The sequence below is a fragment of the Carassius carassius genome, chromosome 42 (genome assembly GCF_963082965.1).
Source record: "Carassius carassius chromosome 42, fCarCar2.1, whole genome shotgun sequence".
NCBI classification, from domain to species: Eukaryota; Metazoa; Chordata; class Actinopteri; order Cypriniformes; family Cyprinidae; genus Carassius; species Carassius carassius.
This window is the reverse complement of record NC_081796.1, coordinates 19,467,153-19,492,783: the sequence shown is the minus strand read 5'-3', so window position 1 is coordinate 19,492,783 and position 25,631 is coordinate 19,467,153. Positions and strand designations below refer to the sequence as shown.

Below are 25,631 nucleotides of genomic sequence, written 5' to 3'. Positions count from 1 at the left end.
TTGTATGGAAGATTGTTTCCACCATGGTATAAAATTTGAAAAGGTTATAGTGGCTTTTTTTTCTTCTTACAATTCTGACACTTTTTTTTTTGCATTGTGTTTTGATCTTATTTATATTTTCTTTTTTTCTCAGAATTGTGAGATATAAACTCAGAATTGTAAAGAAAAAAATACTTCGAGAAAAAACTCAGAATACACAGAAGAAAGTCTGAATTATGAGATATTAACTTGCAATTGCGAGGAAAGAAAATAGTTTGAAGGGGGAAAAAATCACAAAACTGCGAAGAAAAGTCACAGAATCCCTTTTCTATGTGACACAGAGAAAAAGAAAACAGAATTGAGAGATGTAAACTCAGATTTGAATGAGATATAAACTTGGACTTGCTAGAAAAAAAGCCATAATTCTGAGTTTATATCTTGCAATTCTGAGAAAAGTATATTTTTATCCCATGGCTGAAACAAGCTTCGATAGACTTGCTTTCTTCTCTGGAACATAAAAGATGTAAAAAAAAAAAACAAAAAAACCTTGAATGACATGAGGGTAAGTAATGAAGGCATAATTTTCATATTTGGGTGACCTGTCACTTTAAGAGTGCTCAAATGATGTGAATGGGTCTCTTGGCTCCTGAGATGTTGTGAATGTTGTTTCATGACATGCTGTACGAGTGTGTGTGGATGTGTTTTGGTTTACATAAGTGTCTTCTGGGTGGTGTACAGTTGAGACACCAAATAAATGATGTTCTTCTTATTGTTCTCAGTTGTTGAGGGCTGCCTGCTTATTTGTGGTGAGACTAGAGTGTAATTATGCTCATTTCTGTCTGTACATATTCCAGTCACACACACACACGAGGCTCTCTCTGCTGGTTGTGGGGATAATGAAACAAATTCACAGATATTGCAAAACTTTATATATTTATTTGCTCCATTAATTCATTTTACTACGGGATCTATGTACAGCATATTTGCAGACAATATTGGGATAACACAGCATCGTGTACCCAGACTTCTAAATTTACACCATTTTATGACAAATGTAATAAAACTGGATCCCTGCCATCCTCATCAGCGAAAAGGTATACATTGCAAGCAGTGCATCTACAAAGGAATATAGTTCTTAAAAGTTCTGTAAAAAGCTAAATATATCAAATAAATATTTGTAAATTTTAGGAATTTAATTTAAATTCCATGTACACGACACAAAAAAATCAGACCAGTGTTATTTTAGCATCACTGAGATATTATTTTAGTTTTTTTGTTTTGTTTTTATTTTTGTATTTTCATTATTATTTTTTGTTATTTTTATTTTAAGAAATTTCTTGTCAATTTTATTTAGTTAAAGCTTTTAAATTTGTTTATAGTTTATATGAATTATTATTTTAGTTTGCAATTTTAGTACATCAAATTAAACTAAATCAAAATGAGAAATATTGCTTTGTAACTAGCTCAAATTAAATTAAATTAAATACAAAAAGCAATAAATAAATATTATAAAAAAATTATATGTTAAATAAAATATTTAATTAATATTTTGTTATTTAATGTAATATTCAATGTAATAGTAGATACATAAATACTAAGAAAATATAATATATAATTCTTATTTTATTAAGAATGTTACCTAATTGGCTGGTTTTAATGGAGTAACATATAACAAGAAAATAATGTAACGTTACTTTTCGCCAGCCCTGTTTGTAGATGTGTAGCTTGTTTGGAATGTGTGTAGTAGAGCATGCACTATGTTTTTGTCCTTTGTGACATCCAGAGCATGGACAGCTGAAGCCTAAGCTCAGTGGGAACTAAATTGTGTGTGTGTGTGTGTGTGTGTGTGTGCACGTGCACACTTGCTCATAACGTCATTTTTCATTTCGTCAGGACATAGTTCCCTTGATCGTTCTGCTTGACATATTTAGTTTTCTCTGCCCTGTAGTGTCACACAAAGCAAGCAATGATGACATCTGTCTCACCCCACAGTGTATCGAAGCAGGTAAACTTGCATCATGAATCCATATACAGACTCTAGAATACAATGGGAACTTTTTTAAAACTTGAACCAGCAGACAACCACTTACAGTAGCAATTCCCTAAACTGCACTCACTCTTACTTTGAACATAATAAGCAGGCATTATCATTTAGAAACACCTTGAAATTGTGCATTTACTTGTGTGAGATTACTGTAATGCTGAATCGGTGTTTGGTGATGTGTCTTCTCTAGCCGGTTCCATCCTGAGTAAGATGGATCAGACAGTAGAACCATGTGATGATTTCTACCTGTATGCATGTGGAGGCTGGCTCCGGGACAACCCCATTCCGGAAGATTCATCCAGCTATGGGATTTACCCATGGCTCAGACAGAATGTAGACCTCAAACTGAAAGGTGCACTGATCCAAATTATTCTGACAGAAAAATACCTTCAGCCCAAATAAGGTGCTTTAATCTTGATTCTTGAATCTTTGTGCCACAGAGTTGTTAGAGAAGCCCATCGGAGGAGATGATATTGAGGCGGTGAAGAAGGCCAAAGTCCTCTATGTGTCCTGCATGAATGAATGTAAGAACAGAAGAGCTCTTTGCAGTTTCACATCCGCAGCAATATTCTGATGTGATTACTTTCTAAATTACATTATAATTATTAACATAGGATGTTTGTAATTTTATATATTGATTGGGATGTGGGACATCTTTAAATATGACATTATTATAAAAAAAACTATCAATATAAACACTAACAACTGTTATTTTACCCAGAAAGTTATGGTATTAAATCAATTTCAAAATAATTTTAAAAATGACACAATCACAGTATGTGACAATATCCAGGCTGGATTACAATTCTCAAAGGACTGCAGAAAAAAAAAATCTATGTATATATATATATATATATATATATATATATATATATATATATATATATATATATATATATATATATATATATATATATATATATATATATATATAGACACATATATATATATATATATATATATATATATATATATATATAGACACACAATTAAGTATACATATATAAATTACAAAATGTCAATATAAGTCTTTACTATCACTTTTTATCAATTTAACACATTATGTTAAACTCTAAAGGTAGTATATATTGTTACAAAATATTTATATTTTAAATAAATGCTGTTCTTTCTTCTTCTTCTTCTTTTTTTTTTTTTACTTTTAATTCATCTAAGAATCCCCCCAAAAATATCATAGGTTCCAAAACATAATTAAGCAACACAACTCTTTCCAACATTGATAATAAATCAGCATATTAGAATGATTTTTTAAGGATCATGTGACACTGAAGGCTGGAGTAATGGCTGCTGAAAATTCAGCTTTGCATCACAGGAATAAATAATATGTAAAAGTATATTAAAATTCAAAACCGTTTTTAAAATTGCAATATTTCACAATATACATTTTGCTGCATTGATGAGCATAAGAATCTTTTTTAAAAAAAAAACAAAAAAAAATCTTTAAAAGATTAATATATACAGTATATCTATATCTATATCTATCTATCTATCTATCTATCTATCTATCTATCTATCTATATATATATTTATATATAGAATATAAATATATCGATAGAAAATATATAGATAGAATCTTCTTTTTTTAAAGAAGATTCTTATGCTCATCAATGCGGCATTTATTTGATCAAAAATATAAAATATATATAAATGTACCAATAAACAGCATCATAGAATTTTGTTAATTTTGTTCCTTAAAATCTCAGGGCATACTTCAAGCAAATATTTTAGGACTTCAGTTGACTAAAAAGTTAGGAATCCTTGTAAGAATCACTCCCTTTATCTACTCCCCTCTATCTAATCTACTCCCTCTATCCTGACAGCTGCTCTGGAGATTGTGGATGCAAAACCTCTGCTGAAGAATCTAAAGCAGAAGGAATTCCGCTGGCCGGTCTTAGGCGAGGCTTTGGGCTCTTCCTACCGGTGGGTGGAGTCTCAGTTTAACTTGGTGGAGACACTGGCACAGATCCGCAGTCAGCACAGCAAGTCCGTCCTTATTCGGCTTTATGTCTCTCCTGATGACAAGCACTCAGACCAGTACATCATCAAGGTGAGACCTACATGTCAAATCTCAAAATGCGTTGACATGTCAACTTGTAGCTCAACCATTGGTGTGAGTTTTAGGTGGGGCTACCTGTTTGCCTAACAATAAAATTGAGGTGAAAAGATTTCTAGATATTCTTCAATTCTTTTTCTAGCTGGATCAGGCCTCTTTGTCACTGTCATCCAGAGAAGATTACATCACCAATACAACTGAGGCACAAATGGTACATCGGTATATCTGTCAGCCTATATATCATTACACACCGTCACAGTCAGCCCTGCTTATTTCCCTGCATTCTTAAATCTTTCTTTCATGCTTCTCTGCAGTACCGAGAAGCTCTTTTAAGGTTAATGGTTGACGTTTCTGTCATGCTGGGAGCCAATGAGCAAGATGGTGAGGCTCAGATGAAACCAGTACTTGACTTTGAAATCAAACTTGCACAGGTGAGCACCAAAACACTGGAGAAACCAAATTCCTTCAAATCACTGGCATTGAGAAAGAAAATAGTGCTGTCAAGGTACTCGATGCTTCAGTGGAGTGTGTGCTCTTCTGTAGATTGTGATCCCATATGAGAACCGCACCAGTGAGAACATGTACAACAAGTACAGCTTGTCCAAACTGCAGCGCACTGTTCCAGATGTAAGTGCATTATGATTAATATAAATGTACATTATAAGCCATTTCATACTGATATACACACACACTTACTTAATGATAGAGAAATATATGAGCCAAGCTGATTAATTGCTTAGAATGATGCAATTTTGCTTATGCAGTTTACTTGCGAGTTTACATTTTCTCTGAATTCCAAGTTTATATCTTACAATTGCAAGTTATAAGCTAATTTACATTTTACAATTCTGTTTTTTCTTGACATCTCCCTAAGGTTTTTTTTTTTTTTCGCCATAGGGTAAAACAGTTAACTGTGACTCTTTCCTCTCACAATTCTGGCTTTGCAAGCTTGACTAATGTGACCTGCCAGAACTAACATTATGCTTGATTTGTGACTCTATTTAGACGGCACTAGTTTTCTCTGAGGTGGTAATTCTTTTTTCCTTTTTTTCAAAATTGTGTGAAAGAACATCAGAATTGTATATAAAAAGTCACAATTACCTTTTTAATTTTTTTTTTTTAAATTTTTTTATCTGAGGCAGAAATAAGCTTCCATACAAAACACAGCTAATCTTTTTTTTTTTTTTTTTTTTTCTATTATTATTATTTTTTTTTTTTTTTTTTTTTTTTTTTTGCAGTTTAACTGGCTGGGTTTTGTCAGAGCAGTGATTGACACTGAGCTGTATCCAGACCTGAAAATCTCTTCTTCAGAGCAGGTGATTGTACGTGCCCAACAATACTTTAAAGACCTCTTCAAACTCATCAACACCACAGAAACCAGGTATCCAGACAGCTTTTAAAAATATTAAACCTTATTAAAACCTACATCAGAGCCCTGAGGTTCTGCTTCTGTTGGTCTGGACAATATCACTTGTGTGATTACTGTGTGTGCTGTTTATATGTCCTACCTGTTTATCAACTGCCTTGCTCAATAACAGTTAAGATCACGCTGTAGTTCAACTGCTCCAAATGTTTTTTTTCCTTTTTCTCCAACCTCGCCCCAGGACAGTTGCCAATTATGTCATATGGAGATCAGTTTTTTCCAGAATCACCACGTTGAGTCGACGCTTTCTCTACAGATTCCTGGACTTTGCTCGGGTTAGTGAACCACCTGCTCATTTTAACTCTCCACCAATCTTTGGATAAAAATAGATTTGCTGAGGTTTACAATATGAAATATCCGCTTCTTCTCAGGTTACCACGGGCACCACCTCTCTGACCCCTCGCTGGGACAAGTGTGTGAATTATGTAGAAAACACACTCATCTATGCCACCGGTAGGCTCTTTGTCGATAAGCATTTCCTGGAGGACAAGAAACACATGGTACAACTTATATTAAGTGCAAATATTCATATTCATATATATATATATATATATATATATATATATATATATATACATACATACATACATACATACATACATACATACATACATACAGTATATATATAAATTCATCTTTGCCATTACAGAAATAATTCCTATTTTAAGATAGATTAAAACAGAAAATATATATTTCACACTATTAGGATTTTTATCCTAATACACAAGTTATGCAAACTATTCGTATAATATTTAGTCACCTTTGCCATATCAGGAATAAATTGCTTTTGCATATGCTACTGTTCAAAAGTGTTTGTTTTTTTTAGAGTTGCATTTATTTGATTAAACTACCGTTAAATCAGTAATATTGTGAAACATTATTAAAATGTATAATAATTGTTTCTGTTTTCTGCATATTACATCAAAGATGAATTTTCAGCAACCAGACTAGACTTCGGTGTGATGGATGCAATTTCTGTCCCCATCTAGTGGAACTTATCATGAATAACAGAATAAAACACTGGATCTCATTTTACTGTAAAACTGATGAACATGCTTTTGAATGCTCCTCTGATTGGTGTCTTTCAACATTTATGAAGATGGAGGAATTGATAAATGGTATCCGATGGGCATTTATTGACATGCTTGAGAAGGAGAATGACTGGATGGATAAAGAAACAAAGAGAAAAGCAACAGAAAAGGTGTTTTCCAGTGTATTTGTGACAGCTATGAATACACAGCATCAATGAAACTGTTCTTTTTCACATCATTACTATCTGTATCTCACATTAGGCTCATGCAGTCATGGCGAAAGTGGGTTACCCAGAGTTCATCTTAAATGACACATATATTAACGAGGACATCAAACGAGTATGTTTGCAAGCTTTTTGGATTCAGTTGCTGATGGTTAATTGTTTTAAATGTGTTTGGCAGATATCAGTGCAACTCAAAGTCATTAAGGTTTCTATGTTTATGCACAGTTGACGTTCAGTGAGACGGACTACTTTGGGAATGTCATGCAGACCCTGAAGTTCATAGCTCAGTCTGACATCGGCTGGCTGAGGAAAACAGTCCCACGCACAGAGTAAATTGTCAGCATTTTCAAAGCCTGTTAAAATGAGATGAATCTGGCTTTGAACATGATGAAACATCACTTTGTTCCCCTCAGGTGGTTCACCAACCCAACAACAGTAAATGCATTTTACAGCTCCTCTACCAATCAGATCAGTGAGTTATGAATTTCAGTTCAATGATAAATAAAGAGCTCTGTTGAATACCTGGTTTTGATTGGTCAATGGTCATAATATTCTCAAATTTTCTGTAAAACAGAGAAATATAAAGACCTGGAAATCATTTTTTAAAGAAATTAAAACTTTTATTAAGCAAGGATGCATTGAAATAAATAAATGCTCTTTTTTGAACTTTCTAATTATTAAAGAATATATAAAGTTAGGAATATATAAGGTTTTCAGAGTTTATCTTTTTTTTTTTTACATGAGCACTGATCAGCATATTAGAATGTTTTCTGAAAATTCAGCTTTGCCATCAAAGGAATTAATTACATTTGAAAATATATAAAAATATAATTTCATTTCATGATTTTTAATTGTAAAAAAATATATATCACTGTTTTGACATAAATGTAGCCTTGATGATCATAAAATACTTGAAGACGTTTTAGTGTGTGTATATTATGCTTCCCTCGTACACTTTTACACTATTTTGTGTACAAATCAACCTCAGTAACAATGTTTTGCCTTTAATAGTGTACTAATGATAAATGATATCCAGTATAATATGAGTTAAACTGAATAAACATTTCTGGTTTGGTATTTATCAGGTGTAATAGCTGTGTATTCACTGTTTTATGTGCATTTAGATAAACTGTATCACATTCTTTTATTCTGTGGCTAATCTTCTTCTTCCCAGGATTCCCTGCGGGAGAACTTCAGAAGCCATTTTTCTGGGGACTTGACTACCCTAGGTAAGACATAGACACTTCTTCTTGTTGATGTGTTTTAATTAATGTTTTCATAGTATGCTCATTTCTATATATTGAGATGTGGATTTCTAGGAAAAATAACTTTTTTTTCTTGTGTCAGATCCTTGAGCTATGGAGCAATTGGTGTAATTGTGGGGCATGAACTGACCCATGGCTTTGATAACAATGGTGAGGCCATTTGATTTAGGAAGGTGAGTCTCAACACGTGTTGCCATGGAGACAACCCATCTGTGTTTGTCTGTGTTAAACTAGGCAGGAAATACGACAAATACGGGAACCTGGAACAGTGGTGGAGCAACTTCTCAATCACCCGCTTCACTGAAAAGACACAATGCATGATTGACCAGTACAACAGTTACTACTGGAAAGAGGCGGGGCTAAATGTACAGTAGACACCAGCCTAATTAATGCATTTCTGTTCAACATGTCATCAAAATGTAGTAAAGCTTCCAATCTAATACTTAATACCCACAATCCTCTCTCAAGGTCAAGGGGAAGAGGACTCTGGCAGAGAACATTGCTGACAATGGAGGGATGAGAGAATCTTTCAGGGTATTACAGCATTTTCCACTATAATTATCCCTAAAAAGTGACCTGAATCTGATTTACCATTAACTTGTCTCATTCCAAACTTGTAGGACTTTCTTTGATGGATCACAAAAAGAGAATTTTTGTGAATATATTACAATTTGGAGAATATATTACAATTTGTTGTTGATTTGTGTACACATCATTCAGACTGCTAATCAGGTCAATTGATTCATAGAAAACTCAAAATAATGATTCATTCACAAATTAGACATTGCTCTTTTTCTCAGGAGAGACACAATTCTCAGTGAATAAATTCCTAAATATCTTATTAATTTCATCATATTTAAATGGTTCTTTTCATCCTTTTTTTAAACTTGAAGCACTATTTTAATTGCACAGAAAAAAATGACTAGATCCTAAAATTCCCCAGTTTGTGTTCCATGGATGATAGAACATTTTTGGAATGAAATGAAGATTATTTTTTGAAACGACTCCTTTAATAATGTGTCTGTATTGGTGTATATGTGAACTTGTCTGCAGGCCTATAGGAGATGGATTGAAAAAGAGAGAGCAGGAGTCGAGGAGCCCCTCCTACCTGGTGTGGGTCTGACCAACAACCAGCTGTTTTTCCTCAGTTATGCTCATGTCGGTATTATGCATTTCACACATAAATACTTAGACTTAAATGTCAGATGTCACAAAAATTATATTTTATTCTTAAAAAATTTGAATGGGTTGAAAAAGTCATTTTTAGGGGTTTTATATGTGTATCCTAAATAGTTTACAAGATTAGAATTAGCATTTTATGACATGGTATTTTTAATACTCACTCAAACGTAAGCACTTTCTCATTACTATCAAGTTTAAAGTTTAATTTATTTAATAAAAAAAAAAACAATAATAAGGTACTGTACGTAAAAATATAAAACAGCAAAGATGAAGAGAGTGAGAGAGAGAGAAACACACAGCTCTCAAACTGAATTTAATGCCAAATAATAAAAATGTGTTAAAAGCAGACTAAGTTGGGGCCATGCTCACAGACAATAGTAATAAATTCCAGAGTTTAGGGGCAGCTACTACAAAGGCACGGTCTCTCCTGTGCCTCAGTTTTCCTCTAAGGACAGCCAGCACAAGCATAAGGTCAGCAGACCTCAAAGACCTGGATGGACCATGCAGTTGTATAAGTTCAGAAAGATAGGTTTAGGCTAGGCCGTTTAAGGATTTGTAAGCAAGCACTAGAACCATACAAACAATTTTAAAACTGACCGGAAGCCAATGCAGGAAATCCAATATGGGGTAAATATGTTCCCGTTTACGTGTTTGAGTTAAAAGTTGAGCTGTAGCATTCTGCACTATCTGCAAGCATGAGAGAGAGGCCTGGTTAAAGGAACACTCCACTATTTTGAAAATAGGTTCGTTTTCCAACTCCCCTAGAGTTAAACAGATGTGTTTTACCATTTTTGAATCCATTCAGTCGATCTCCAGGTCTGGCGTTAGCGCTTAGCTTAACATACAGTAGATCACTGAATCTGATCGCTCAAAAATGACCAAAGAGTTTTGATATTTTTCCTATTTAAAACTTGACTTTTCAGTAGTTACATCATGTACTAAGACCGACGGAAAATGAAAGGTTATGATTTTCTAGGCTGATGGCTAGGAACTATACTCTTATTCTGGCATAATAATCAAGGAACTTTGCTGCCGTACCATGGGTGCAGCAGGCGCAGTGATATTATGCAGCGCCTGAAAATAGTCAGTAGGGAGCTAATAGTTGATGATCGGTCTCAAAAATCCTGATTGGAGCACCCCTAGCATTGGGCCAAGAATAGAGCCTTGAGGGACTCCAAATGGAATGGGTGCTGATGAGGCAACAAAGTCACCAAGGAGGACAGAAAAGGTCCATTTCTGTGCTATGAAGAGCTTAAAACCCGACTGATATACTTCTAAAACTCTGTGCTTGTCTAAGAAAGACTGCAACTGTATACAGACAACTTTCAAAGTGAATACTTCAAGTAAATGTTATTTGCAAATGTAATTTAAGACAAGACAATCCAGGTTAATAGGGTAAAAGGTTTAACTAATATAAATCACCACACTTCCCCAGTTGATTTATAACATTAAGAATTGCAAACATTTCTGTATTACAAGATTTATGAAATGTTGTTCAGATATGCAAATGATGGATTATCCCATTAAATATGCACTCATTTGCATATATTTCCAAAATAGAGATCTGTATATTGAATAAATCCAGGTTCAAGATTTTGGTTTCATTTTTCTTTTGAGGTGGTTTTGGATATGCCTTCTTTAATCACTCCATATATCAGAAAATAATGTCAACAGTCAGAAACAAATAGATTTTTCATTTTGTTTTTAGGAATCCAATTTTGTATAAAATCAGGCAAATGATATATGAACAAAATTATCTTTGTAAAAACCCTCAGAATATTGAACAAAAGTGGAAATTTGGTGTGTGTAAATGCTATTGAACTGAAGTTTTGAGAAAATGGCCTTTAAAGATATAATGTAACTGAAATCTACAGAAGCAAATAGAGCACAATACGGCAACATAAAATGAACTCTTAAAAGTGTGTTTTAGATTTTTTTTTTTCTACTGGTCTGAAATAACATGTTATGAAAAGCCAAATAGCCCGAGATTAAAATTATTCAGTGCGTGAAATAAACAATGGTATTCCCTGTAGTGTCTGGTTTAAATGGGACTCTATTGATTGGTTGTGTATATTTTGTCATTTACTAGGTTCGCTGTAATGCCTACAGACCAGAAGCAGCACGTGATCAGATCCAGAGTGGAGCTCACAGCCCTCCTAAATATAGGTGTGATGCATTAATATACACACAGCTCATTTACATCTATATTACATCCCTTATATTTTGTAGTGTCCTTTACTTTACTCTTGTTACTATGATGAAGGGTTATCGGGGCGATGAGCAACTATGAAGAGTTCCATAAAGCTTTTAACTGCCCTGAGACGTCAATCCTGAACAGGGGAACAAAGTCCTGTCGAGTGTGGTAATGAAAAAGAGGACCCTGTGAAGATTTCAATTACAGCAGAACCCAAACCTCCCTATTTTGTCCCGTTCACTGGTTTCTTATAGTGAAACAGCAGTAACTAACACTGAATCCTGGGGCCGTGTTGACAACTGAGCACCTGGCCCTCCTTCAGCCGCTGGAACACTGTAGATAAAATGCACAGTGCCTACAAATCTGAGTGCTTCAGCCAAATTTGCATTTTACTGTCTGACCTCAATTAAAATTTGCAAATGCCAAACTGACCATAAAATTCATTTGAGGCATTTCTTTGATTCATCACTGTTTTTTTTTCACAAACAAATTAGGTTGCACTGTTGTTTTAAGAGTGCTATAAATTATTATTGTAATTTTCATTGTTGTTGATAACAGTTAACATTGTCTGTCATTTTATTTGATTGAAAACGCAAGTAAATAATTATTGTTTCCCTGTTTTGGTGTATTTTACATGGCAAAGTCATAATGAAACAGATCTTTGCTTCAGTATTGTGACATACATCAGAGTCTAATGAATTATAGAAAAAGTAAAAAACAAAAACATGTAGCGTGGAGACTTTTAAGATGTGGGCTGGTATATTTCAGAAGAGAGAAATCTATTGTTTTCATCAAATAGTTTAAGTTATAATTAAAATAATTGTTAAAGTAAACAGTCATTCACAATAAGACCTATTACATACATTAACAAGAAAAGACAAAGTGAATTTTAATTTCATGATTAAACCTGACGTAAATTATGCGGCAGAAACTGTTTTCATATAACCCATCTGTTAAAAGTATTTATTTATTAATTTGGCCTTAATAAACAGCATAATATACAGTCAGCCTGTCATATAGCAAATTAAAAACATAGGGGGTGATCAGGTCCATTGTCTATAGACTACATATTTAGCTGGGATATTATATATATCCAATAACTTTGAATGTTTGAAGGTAAAATGCCTTGATGGATTTGGAATGAAGACATTAATTGATGGACTGGAGTCGTGTGTATTATTGTGATGTTTTTATCAGCCTTTTTGACTCTCAGTCTGATGGCAGCCATTCACTGCAGAGAATCAATCGGTGAGCAAGTTATATAATGCCACATTTCTCCAAATCTGTTCTGATGAAGAAACAAATTCATCTGAGTAAGTTTTCAGCAAATGAATGAAGTTTTGGGTGAACTAAACCTATAAAGGTGTAGCAGAGCCGGCTCCAGGGCACCTCCATCAGGGGGATTTCATGAAAGCCTGAAATCACTTTCACTCTTTTTTAGGTTACACTTTTTACTTTTGAAATCGATCTAAGTTTGGAGAGAAGCGGGAGGGCAAAGCACGTCAATGCCTCCCACACCAAACAAGAAGAGAAAATCAAAGCAAATGTCATTTTCACATGACCAATTATGAAACGTGCATGAATACCGGTCTAATAAAGCACATAAAGAAATTGGATGAATGAAAAAAGGAACCAGCCCTGTTGGACATAAACTCAGAACATGAATTAAGCACACATACACGTACTGCAGCAATCCAATAATACAGATAAGATGTGAACCAAAATCAATTGCTCTGACCTCCATTTAGACAGAAATAACAGGAGGCAAAACGGTGGAACAGAATTTCATTGATTGGAGTGCTAAAAGGACAGGTCTAAAAATAGCCCAGAGGTCCTGAGGAGATGCATCTGTCAGTCTGTGTGTAGTAGTGTTTGCTGTCATTCTGAGGAGCGGGTAAAAGAGAGTGACAAAGTCTAAGGGGATCAAGTGTCCAGGGGGCCAAATCTTCATTCTGCCCAGAGGAAACTGGAGATGAAAGAGAGACATAAAGCTGGAGGAGGCGAGAGTGAGTTTTGTAGAACAATGCCAGAGGCAGCCAACTGGCAGTCCACTGAAGCAGAATGCTTGTGAATGTGAGAACACAACTGTGCACTGCAGTGTCACATGCTATACTTCATCTAAAACAAAAAAATACAAATTATAATATTATGCATGGAGTTATACTAACCCCATTAATTGAGACTACATTAAATATACATAAAAAAAAACAAACTATATACATTTTATATATTCAAATAACTCATTAAATATAATATAATAGCCATATAATAGCCACTCTTTCAATGACCTTTGAAGCAATACAACAGCTTTATGTCAGGATTTCATTATGCATTAAAAAGCAATAACAGCTTATGAATATGAACATTACAAAAATAAAATAATTTCTTTTAAAGTGCTTGCAAAACAGCTAAAGGTATATTTATGTCAAATAGCGGCCATCCTTTTGAAAGAGTAAATTAACATTATTTTCAATCTCATGTGAACTATTCTTTTGAAACACACGATGACCAGTTACAGAATATAATGAAATTCAATGGGGGAATAAAAATTGGTTTAGAAACAATTTTCATGCAGAAATTGCTAGTACATTTAATTAATTTAATTAATTTCAAAGAAACAACAAAGGAACACTGAATTACACATGAAATTTTCAAAAACTGAGTGTTTTCTTGACAAAATGTTCTCTAAAAATATATATATATATTTACAGTGTATACTTACACATTTACATTAATTCTATTTTATTTCTGTAACCCATAATTACCCCCAAAGGCAAGGTTTTTTTTTTTTTTGTTTTTTTTTGTGGCACTAGCCTGTACATTATTTATTATGTGATAGGTAAGAAATCACATACACAAGGCTCCTCAGATGATTCAGAGCACATCTGTTAGAATGAAAAATAAAGACAGCACCTCAATTAACTGTTTCCTCTGCTTCTCTCGCTCTCCCCCTTATTCTGTCTTTGAGACAAGGGTAGTAACTTAATTATGTGCATTTATGTATACTGTTCCTGTGGTAACACTGTGCCCTATGAGTGCACTGGAACCTGAAGAGTTTGTAGAGGGATCTCCACTGTCTGTGAGAGAGCAAGAACATAATTACATTATCAGGGCATGCATCATCTTTAGTCAAACCCATCACATTCTCTCCCCATAATGCACTACAACTGATGGCTTGAGCTAATGAGAATGCGGGACGATCTCAAAGCTAAAAGAGCAATAATCAATTCAGTGGTTAATAGGCCCATCAGTCTTTAAAAGATCACACCCATAGTGAATTAAAAGCCAATTCCATTAAATTATCCTTTGTCTTTGAGTACTAAAATTGCTTCTGTAGATATTGTAGGCAATTACAGTACTTGATTTTGTCTGTGATCGAGTGTTTTTCATAAGTTGTCCACTAGATGGTGTTTTAAGCATGTTTGTGTGTTAGAAGGCCTACATTTTATTTGACTTTTAGCCTATTTGTATGTAAGCATTTTTAAACATACACATTGGATGTTGCATTGGTTGACAGGTGATTTATAAAAAAACAATTTTTGCAGATCTTACCTGTTGAGTAGGTTCATGGGTTCATTTTGGTCTATTCTCTGGAGTTTAATTACGTTGGGCTTGCGTGGCATCCTGATAGCCCTGAGCAACACGCAAGAGAAAGAAACATGGGTACTGAGAGCTTTTTGAAAGCTTTTATCTGTCTGTACTGAAACACTCTGTGAATTAAGTATTTTCAAATGGTAGTAATAAAACTGAAACATGTATATATGGAAATGAAAAGTGAAATCATCTATCTGTTTACTGAAAATCTATCAATCAGGAGTGGTGCTGCTTGAATAACAAACTGCAGCCGTTTTAAAATTGTATACAGTACTTCCAGATGACATTTAAGTGGCAGAGAATTAACATTATCCTTCCCAGGTGGTCCAGGTTATGAACCAGCAGGAATTCAAGCCAGAGAACATGACAGGAGGAACATTTGGGTCAGACAGTTTATCTGCCCACAGGTTTTTCTAGACATTATATTTCCATTGGTGCCCGGCAGAATGCAGAAGATAGATTCGCCATTAATATTCTATCAAGTAAAGAAGAGCTAAGCTGGGACCTCAGCGTTAAGGGGTCAGGTTGCCAGATTCTCCTCATGGGCTTATCCAAAATAAATACACTTGGAGATACGCTGAAAGCAAAACGGCCAAGAAATGGAAGAATTATTTATAGATGTGTATGGTGAAAAAGCAGCAATAGATAAGCCTAGGGAATGCAGAAGCCAATCGTTTTTTGTGAGCAATTCCTTGTAGAAAATATGACTGGATGCCACTTTATCACAATAAAACTCCCTATCAGTAATGCAGGTATCAATATGGGCAAATTATTTACTTAAGAGAAAGTTCACAAGGAAAGAAAATATTTGTTTCTTCTTGTACTCTGTCATTTAAGACAGTGGTTCCCAACCACGTTCCTGGAGGCCCATCAACACTTTTCCACAATCAAACACACCTGATTCAGTTCATCAGCTCATTAGCAGAGACACCAAGACCTGAAATGGGTGTCAGACAAAGGAGAGATGCAAAAAGTGCAGTGTTGGGGGGCCTCCAGGAGGCTGTCCTGTCACCTGACCATTAGTGTGATCATGAAGTAATGTTATAGTAATGCATATCTATGATGAGCATGTGTTTAATAAATTAAAGGAAAAAAAATGGATTTAAAATTCTAAATTAAATTTGAAAATATATATATGGCAGCAACTTTAGGCATCTAGGTGTGGTGAAGACGACTTGAGTTCAAAGTTCAAACCGAGCATCAGAATGGGGAAGAAAAGGGATTTAAGTGACTTTGAACGTGGAATGGCTGTTGGTGCCAGACAGGCTGATCTGAGTATTTCAAAAACTGCTGATCTACTGGGATTTTTACGTACAACCGTCTCTAGAGTTTACAGAGAATGGTCAGAAAAAGAGAAAATATCCAGTGAGCAGCTGTTGTGTGGACAAAAATGCCTTGTTGATGTCAGAGGTCAAAGGAGAATGGGCAGACTGGTTAGAGATGATAGAAAGGCAACAGTATCTCAAATAACCACTCGTAACAACCAAGGTATGCAGAATACCATCTCTGATCACACAACACGTCGAACCCTGAAGCAGATGGGCTACAGCAGCAGAAGACCACACCGTGTGCTGCTCCTGTCAGCTAAGAACAGGAAAAGGAGGACAGGAGAAGGAGGACAATTCGCACAGGTTCACCAAAATTGGACAACAAAAGATTGGAAAAACGTTGCCTGGTCTGATGGCTCTCGATTTCTGCTGTGACATTCAGATAGTAGGGTGAGAATTTGTCATAAACAACATGAAAGCATGGATCCATCTTGCCTTGTCTCAACAGTTCAGGCTGGTGGTGGTTGTGCAATGTTGGGGGAGGTATTTTCTTGGCACACCTTTTCTTGGGCCCCTTAGTACCAATTGAGCATTGTTTAAATGCCACATCCTTCCTGAGTATAGTAACTGACCATGTCCATCCCTTTATTACTACAGTGTGCACATCTTCTGATGGCTACTTCCAGCAGGATAATGCACCATGTCACAAAGCTCAAATCATCTCAGACTGGTTTCTTGAACATGACAATGAGTTCACTTTACTCAGATGGCCTCCACAGTCACCAGATCTCAATCCAGTAGAGCAGGTTTGGGATGTGGTGGAACGGGAGATTCACATCATGGATGTGCATCTGAGAAATCAGCAGCATCAGTGTGATGCTATCATGTCAATATGGACCGAAATCTCAGAGGAATGTTTCCAACACCTTGTTGAATCTATGCCACAAATAATTAAGGCAGTACTGAAGGCAAAGTGGGGTCCAACCCAGTACTAGCAAGGTGTACCTAATAACATGGCCAGTGAGTGTATATATATTGTATATACACAAACACACACACAAAGTTTTGCAAGCGAAAGCAAAAGCACTGAAATATAATTTCTCCACCCATCGTATATTTTGTTTTCATCACCATGTTAACTTAGGGTGCTGTAGAAACAGAAATGAACTTGGCACATTTGTATTTAACATGATTTTTAAAAGATCTTATAAGATGTCTTTATCTTGTCATTGACCTATTTGCAGATGAAACTGGTTAGATGTTAGCTGTTTAGTTACATTAGTTCAACATGAAAACAAAAGTACGTCATTCTATGAATACTGACTGACAGTATCACGAGATGCTGAGAAATTGAGATGCTGATGCTGATGTCTAAATTAAAATGAAATTAAATGTATCCATTTAGCAGACGCTTTTATCCAAAGCGACTTACAGTGTATTCAGGCTATCAATTTTTACCTATCATGTGCTCCCGGGGAATTGAACCCCCAACGCTTGAGAACTCAATGCTCTACTACTTGAGCTACAGGAACACTTCTACACATCTACAAATGCCCTTCACACAAATCTCTTATGCAGAATTCACTTCTCTTTCTCTCACTTTAGATTTGAGAAATATGCCATCATAAGTCAGCGGCATAACTTGGATCAGTCATTGACAAGAACTTTGCCTCAGGGTCTGACCTGTCACACATCCGTCAGCCCTTCAGACTTCACTTCAACACCAGCCTTCACACAGACACACATGATTCATATTTCTTTAAGAGCCTGCTCTAATCAACTGCTCTTATAGAATATGAATTCAAAACACAACACCCCTAGCAAGACATCCTTCCCTGCCGAGCAGTGTTCATGGGCTGCATCACCATTCGTGGCTCTGGCCTTGAGGCGAAAAAGTAGAATCAGAAAGGAAAGCCTGGGACTCAATGTTTGACTAGATCAGACCTTTTTTTAAGGGTTCTTATCCATCATGGTTTTGTAGCTGAAAGCATGCCGCCCTTACTCTGCCGTTTCCACTGAAGAGACACTGAGAGGCTGAGAGAGGTAGATAAATGAGGTGAAAATAAAAAAAATGGAAATCAGAAAATGGAAAACAGAATGGCAGAGAAAGGTAAATGGTTTCTTAAACAGCAGGCAATTTCATGTCCTAAGAGTTTGATTTGTGTCAAAAATCAGCTTTCTTCTTTTTTTTTTTTTTGCTATAAAACGGTCTTGGAATATTTTTTTTTAGCATGCCTTCATAATTTCTATTGGCTACTTTTTAATGGCTTTTAAGTATAGCTTTTATTCTTTGCTCTTGTATACAGTATATTTTATATATATATATATATATATATATATATATATAAAATATACATTATTATTAAAATACATTGTTTTCCATATTTCTAAAGCTCTTCACTGACACCATTGTCTCCAAGGTTAAGCCACGGGCACACAGACACACTCCATAGCCACCAGGTGCAGAAAGGGAGTTGGTTTTCCAAAGTATCCAGACGACGGAATCCTCCAAGAGGCAAGAGCGAGTCAGGTTTAGTCCACACATGTATTCAAGGTTGCATAGACGAGACCGGACAGAGTCTTGGTGCTTGTGGCTGGCTTATGTAATGAGTGTGTGATGAGGGGTGACAGGTGCTGCAAATCAAAAGTCAGGTGATTGTGGGATAATTGGTTGTGAGTGTAGGAGGACCTGGCAAATCTGTGACAAACGTAAGTATCACTTCTGCATAGAATAATCCTGTGAGCCTTTTCCAGTTTTGTTAATTTTGTCAAATTATGCGTGGGTGTAAAAATATTATTAGATTGTGTGTGTTTTAGGTTATATTAAATCCTATCTAGGAATCTCGCAACAAGACCTATGAGTGAGACATTTTACTCAAAAAATGTTTTTAAAATGGCATTTCCATCACAGAATGCTACTGAACACAATGCATCATTTGAGATGTAGAAATGACACCGGGTTTGAAAGGTTTATGACTTCGGGGAAAGATAATTCTCAGTTTAAATAAACAAGTGAGAGTGTGAAAAGTGCCTGTAGTTGAAGAAAGACACCGTCGCCCCCCGCCCCCCACCCCCCACACAAAAAAACAGTCCAGAATAATGGCAAGTGCCAAGCTTTAACATCAGGTAAAATTTAACAGCGCAACATACTGTGCAGGGTGAAATTCAGACCAGTTGATGTCACTGGCAGAAACAGACAGACTGAACTTGATATATTGACCTGGATAATAGAAGTCATATTGGATTACTCCTTGCAGCTCTTTTAACTGTCATTGGTAACTCTAGAAGAAGTCTGACCAGAAGTGCTTTAACTGTTCACACTTTGAAAAATATGTAGTGCACATATAGGTAGAGACAGGAGGTTACAGATAACAGAGAGATGATTGATGGGAGAGTACATTGGCTGAAACTTTTGATTCAGACAGCATCGCCACAGTAACAAGCTGGAAAATAGGATTTTCTTTTGAGTGATTTGTTCCAATCCGATTTGATGGGGAGCATGACAAGAATCTCTAAGGACTGAGTCTGACCTCCCAACCTGTCCACTTCTCCTTCAGCTTTAACAGGTTTTTTCCTCGCCGTTCCCCAAAATAAAATGTCTTTGCTCTAAGATTTCTTTATTATACCTCATCATTTGTTTTAAAATTCCCTGGAAAACACTCACAAATGAGACAGATGATAAAGTATCTGATGATAAAATGTTAAGATTTCAGACTTTTAATTGCAAATCTGATTACAGAGCCACCAAAAAAAGATGGTTAGGAAAGCTCAGTTGTGATTTTTCTTTCCTATAGGGTCTATATCACATAAAGTCTGAGTTAATATAAGGATCATCATAGTCTCAGAGGTTCACTGCAGCCTGTGGAAATATGTGAAAATTGTGCTGGTGGTTGCTTTGGTGATGGTTGCTGTGGGGACCATGTCCGGTGCACCACGAAGGGCTTGTGTTAGGAGGCCTTCCCATTAGCTGCAATAATGAGACATTTTTCTCCTCTCAGTGGCCATATGCCTACCTCCATAACACACATTACAAACATGGTCCTCACAAACACATTGGTTAAGGTATGAAACTGTTGATCATGTTGACAGGATTGATCAGTCACTGTGTTCCCAAAAGGTACAAAACACAAACACACAAGAGTGAGTATTAAACTGGAACACCTCGTTCAAAGGTTTGTTGTAGTTTCTTTTAATGACTTAAAGGTGTGATGGATTCTCTGCCGTTTGTTTGTGCGAATCGGTTTGACAGTTAAAGTGTCTCTGGTTCAGGCTGTACATTTAATGATTGACAATCTCTGATTCAACCTCACAGAAGAGCACTGTGCACGCCTCAAAGATTGCTCATACATAAACTCATACATAAGCTTTGAAGTAAAAGTAGATCAAATGATTCATTGTGTTTTTAGTTTGGTTTTTAATTAAGTTATTATGTTATGTTAAATTATGTTAATAAATGTGATTGATTGTATGTTTGAATGTATGCTTTTACTTCCAGTTTTAAGCATGTTAGACAGGATCCTGGTCACAGAAAACAAGGAAATATAAAGGTAACAGGTAATATACAGTAAAATATGAATATTGAATTTCTGTTAATTTATCACTTAATGTTTCAATAAAGGTTATAAATAAACATATTATTTAGTATATAAAACTATACATTTCAAACCCTCTCAACTATCTTTAAGATGAAGACTAAAATTCATCAAACTCGACACCGATAACTGAGTTCCATTTTTCATTGTAGTATTTTCTGTGCTATTGAGCATTGTCTCCAGCAAAAAGCTTTGAGAACTTGATTATCGTGTGCTTTGAAGGCAGAGCTGAGCTATGAGGCAAGTAGAAACTTCTATGGAAGTGTGTGTCTCCTGTCTCCACAGAATCAAACACCTACATACAGACCCAGAAAGACAGCTACTGGTGTGACAACACACAGGAACTTCAAATGAAAAGCCTGGTGACCTCAGCCTTGGCAGTGTGTATAGCTAGTGTGAAATAACATGGCAGGCGGTGGGCGACGGGGCCGAGTGTGTGCCCACCTACTTGAAAGAAGAAGCACAACAGAAGACCATCTCTCTGTCTATCTTTTTCTATCATCATCTATCTTTTTCTTTCTTTCACATATAACAGTGTACCAGACTCTTCAAACCCCAGTTATTTCCATGCTGAGAAATACTAATGACTTATAATATCTGGATTATGTCAGTTTTATTGATTTATACAGTCAACTGAGCCAGAAGAGCTGCTACTGCATCTTAAAAAATACTTATGCATCAGCTGATGCAGTAAAGTAAACAATGTGAAGGAGATCAGTTTAGATAATCAATTTAATAAATGAACATTGAAAATTGAAAATGAACATTTTGAGTCCACTAGTGAAAATGTTTTCTATTTTACATTATTATGTAATTGAATGCAGAAAAGATAAATTATATAATTAGCATAGCTAATGGAAGCAAGTTTCTGACAAAAAATAAATAAATACAATAATTAAATTAAATATTCACAGTTTATTTCTTGTAATTGTGCCTATATTTTAAAGTGTGACATTTCCTTCAAGTTTTCATAATTTATTTCACATAATTGTTACTATAATAATGTGATCTCAAAATGTTATAATCATGCAATCCCTCACAGTGTAATTGTTCTAAACAACTTTTGTTTATGTAATTGTGACTATTTCTTGTGATTGTGGCTTCATATTTAAGAATTGCATCTTTATATTGTGCAGTTGTGACTTCATATCTCACAGATATTTCTTATTTTATTTTTGCAGTAGTCAATTGCACCAACTGTCAGAGATGATGCATTGATTATGAGTGCTCTAAAAAGCTTTTAGAGTGATTCTCACAAATCTGACACCCAAACCTTTCCAATAGATGAACAAAAACATACAAAGCAGGACAGAGAAATTGCAACGTACAAGCGCAGTATACTGTGTCAGTGTGTTTGTGTGTGTGTTAGACTGGATGTGCTGAGTCATTGTGTAAGAATAGATCTCCCTCCCTCTCTCTCTCTCTCTCTCTCTCTCTCTCTCTCTCTCTCTCTCTCTCTCTCTCTCTCTCTCTCTCTGTGTGTGTGTGTGTATGAGTGTGTGTGTGTCTGTGTGTGTGATTCATTTGTAGTTTTACTTCATTAGAAAAATTGAAAGTTTGAAGTAATGGTGACTAATGTTAAAGCAAAGTATGATTCAAGTAGTTAATTACTAATTTTGTGCATGTGTGCCTAGATGTGTATGTGAGGGATGTAGCTGAATCATTTACATATTTAAAATATTTAACTTTCATCCATTTAAAACAGTAAATGCTAGAATTACTAATGACTGTCACACTAACATATTCTCCAGTGTTTGTGTGCCAGTAAGCATGTAAGACGTAAGGCAACTGGTTGAGAATGAAAAGGTTAGTTGATTCTGTCATTTAGTCACCAGAAAGACCAAGATTATCAGTAAATAATGACTTTTTTTATTATTATTTTATTTATTTTATTAAAATACAAAATAAATACATGCAATAATACTATTATCACAATGAATAATTATTTTATTTTTATAGTTATATTTAATGAGTCACACTATGTGCAGTGTGAGAACCAAACCAAATCTCCAGGTGCTCTCATGAGAACCAGAAACGTATGTGCACCCCCTGGTTATGATACAGCTTCAGAAGACTTGGAACACATGCACGAGTCAAAAGGACTGCTTTTATAATCCTTTCATCTTGCTTTAATGTGTTTCTCTCCTTTTCGGTCACTATAAACTGTCAGAAAAATCTACTCTTGTGTTCCACAGACAACATACAGGTTTCAAGCAACATGTGAGTAAATTATGACAATTCTGGGTGAAATACCTCTTTGTGTGTGCTTCGGGCTGGATTGGGATCATGTAACAGTATTGTCTCCTTTCAGAAAAGACCTAGAGCTCTTCCACGCATCCATCCACCTATTCATCATCCATCGTCTCGCTTTTCCTCTTTAATGCTCATGTTCATCGACCCACTCAGACAGTCCCTTAGGGTATGCTCTCCTCCAAACAAACCTGAATTAATCAAAGGACAATAAGACAGTGAATTATTAGCCTGACTTAAAGGTTCTGGAAAGAAAGTGAATTACAGTGATGAATGGCTTGATTCGATCCATCTTATTGTAGCCCAACCTGGATGGCAGCACACACAGTCTCTGTCCCTGTACAATAAACTAATTGGTACATAATCTGCAATGTCCAACACAATCATGCACTGCTTGTTATCTTGCTTATTACATAATTAATCATTAATTGCTTTCTCTTAATGGAACCAGATTTCTGGCCCCTCCTGGAACAGTGGATTACCTTTTCATGCTTTTGGCTCGTTCTTTTACAAGTGTGGTGCATTAAACAAGGACATCAACTGTCTAAATGAGCTGGATAGTGACTCATTCAAATGACATAATATTTATGATGACACCACCAAATTAGGCGATTTGCACATGATGTCGAGTGGAAAGAGGTGTTGCTAAAGGAAGGTAAATTGGTCAGTTTGATGCATGTGAATTTCTTTTATGAATTAATATATAACACATCACAAATTACTTTGTAGATTACACTGTCAACCCAATATAATGCAGTCATTTCGTAAAATATTTTAATTCCAATTAAATACCAATTAAAATTTTTACTACATTTTACATTTAGATTGACAGCCCTAAGATTTGCACAAAAAGGCATGTTAATTAAATGAATTGGAACGCCAAATCAAAGAGAGCACAAACTTACTATTAATTCCAGTAGTGCTAACACTGAATACTGAACTAGCATATATAGATGTGGCATTCAGGTGTCCACATACATTTGGCCATGTATTGTTTTTAATATCTAAGCTATCCTCTTATAGACCGTAATTAAAAAATAAAGAGGGACCGAGAAGATAAAGACACTATTTGGCTCATTGGTCCAACGTTCCCAGTGCTACTTGCAGAAACGTCTCTGTCTCCCTCTAAATTACCGGTTTGCCTCCGCTGAGATCAATCTAACTGCCTCGCCAATGAAAGCATGGCCATTATTATAAACAACTTTTACTGCACATTTTCAAACTGTGCCTCTACTTTAGTTTTAGCTATAAACCACAAAGTCAGGAAAACAAATATTAGGAATATAAATCTTCTGCCATTTGTTACCAAGGATTATTGTTTAGGACGCTGAATAGTGAGTGACAGAAAGGAAAAATTCAGAGTGTACCGTAATAGAAGAAGTGCTGAATGTACTGTGGGTGGGTACAGCGTTCTTTTATTATTCAATTCAACATATGTGTTTAGAAGACGGGTACATAAAAATTCACAAATATTTGTGTGAAAATACTAGTTCTTGGAAATGTGGCGTCCAAGTGATCTTGAATGTATATGAAATGTATTAAGGGATATACAGTATACAGTACATTGGGGTAAAAAAAAATCTGATAGTGAGAATGTATAATTTAATTTAATACATTTGCACTAAATCATGAAAATTGCAAAACTGTTTATTTCTAGCGTTAAATAAAAAACTTGAAAAATGATATCAGATTTTTGGACCCCATGCACATAACATAAACATAGGATATATACAGTACATGAAGATGACCAGTTTATATGAACATGTCCGTATGTGTTTGCGTGTTTATTCCTGAATTGACTCATTTGTAAATATGTTTAGTGTTTCCTGTGAGCATGTGGTGAGGATTACCATGCGATTCTTGTGCCCAGTTTGAGTCAGCGGGATGCAGGATTCTTATTGTCAGAAAGGCATAATTTCTCGTTCACTGTGTATATCCTTTCTTGTCATGTCTTTTTGCAGATTTTTCCTTCTGGTGTTGGTTTCAGTTATCTTGACTTTTGACTTTTTTTTTGTCAAATTCAGAGAAAGACAAAGACATATAGAGTAGTTTTATAGTCTACTGCCATCATAAATGAAATGCACACATTGTAAATGCAGGTAACCCTCAATCTCTCCCTTATTTGTGTTTGTCCTCTCAGGATAAATATATGGGTAGACAGATGGAGAAATGTAGGGGTGGAGGGATAGTTTATGAATTTCAGTCAGCCCCCTACTTAAATAAGAGCTGATGTGAATCAGTGAAATATTTGTGAGTAGCCGTATAACAGTACCACTGATGGATACAAATCATTTCAAAGCAACTTTACAGAAAATTACAGAAAATGTAGTTTCTACAATATTTAGTAGTAGCTTATCAGTGGTGACTGTCAGTTTATGTGCATATGGCAGAAATGTATGTAAAAAACAATTAAAGACGTAATCAAACAGATTATGAACACTATTAACAGCAATTATTATATGATGCAATCACACTTATAGCAATATTTGGTAGTTCTGTATGTTGTTTCAGGGT

At 35.3% G+C, this 25,631-nt stretch overlaps 1 protein-coding gene and 1 long non-coding RNA gene across 2 annotated transcripts in view; one reads left to right on the top strand and one right to left on the bottom strand.

Annotated features, from left to right (window-relative positions):
- The window catches only part of LOC132124128 (phosphate-regulating neutral endopeptidase PHEX-like), a 12,862-nt gene extending 873 nt beyond the window's left edge, over positions 1-11,989 (top strand). Inside the window, exons 2-22 of the mRNA XM_059534967.1 lie at positions 1,928-1,984; positions 2,214-2,375; positions 2,464-2,547; positions 3,862-4,088; positions 4,237-4,305; positions 4,409-4,525; positions 4,638-4,721; positions 5,333-5,475; positions 5,699-5,792; positions 5,889-6,017; positions 6,617-6,718; positions 6,810-6,887; positions 6,998-7,101; positions 7,186-7,244; positions 7,947-8,001; positions 8,120-8,187; positions 8,272-8,402; positions 8,506-8,571; positions 9,091-9,195; positions 11,309-11,385; positions 11,483-11,989. Coding sequence (XP_059390950.1) covers positions 1,928-1,984; positions 2,214-2,375; positions 2,464-2,547; positions 3,862-4,088; positions 4,237-4,305; positions 4,409-4,525; positions 4,638-4,721; positions 5,333-5,475; positions 5,699-5,792; positions 5,889-6,017; positions 6,617-6,718; positions 6,810-6,887; positions 6,998-7,101; positions 7,186-7,244; positions 7,947-8,001; positions 8,120-8,187; positions 8,272-8,402; positions 8,506-8,571; positions 9,091-9,195; positions 11,309-11,385; positions 11,483-11,585 — 2,114 coding nt within the window. The 3' untranslated portion in view covers positions 11,586-11,989. The remainder of the gene's footprint in view (positions 1-1,927; positions 1,985-2,213; positions 2,376-2,463; positions 2,548-3,861; positions 4,089-4,236; positions 4,306-4,408; positions 4,526-4,637; positions 4,722-5,332; positions 5,476-5,698; positions 5,793-5,888; positions 6,018-6,616; positions 6,719-6,809; positions 6,888-6,997; positions 7,102-7,185; positions 7,245-7,946; positions 8,002-8,119; positions 8,188-8,271; positions 8,403-8,505; positions 8,572-9,090; positions 9,196-11,308; positions 11,386-11,482) is intronic.
- LOC132124129 (uncharacterized) lies at positions 5,898-25,377 on the bottom strand. Its single transcript, XR_009426720.1, has 3 exons — positions 24,968-25,377; positions 23,121-23,308; positions 5,898-5,996 (listed from the first exon to the last, which is right to left on the bottom strand). It is a non-coding gene; the product is annotated as an uncharacterized LOC132124129 (long non-coding RNA).
- Between the last annotated feature and the right edge of the window lie 254 nt (positions 25,378-25,631).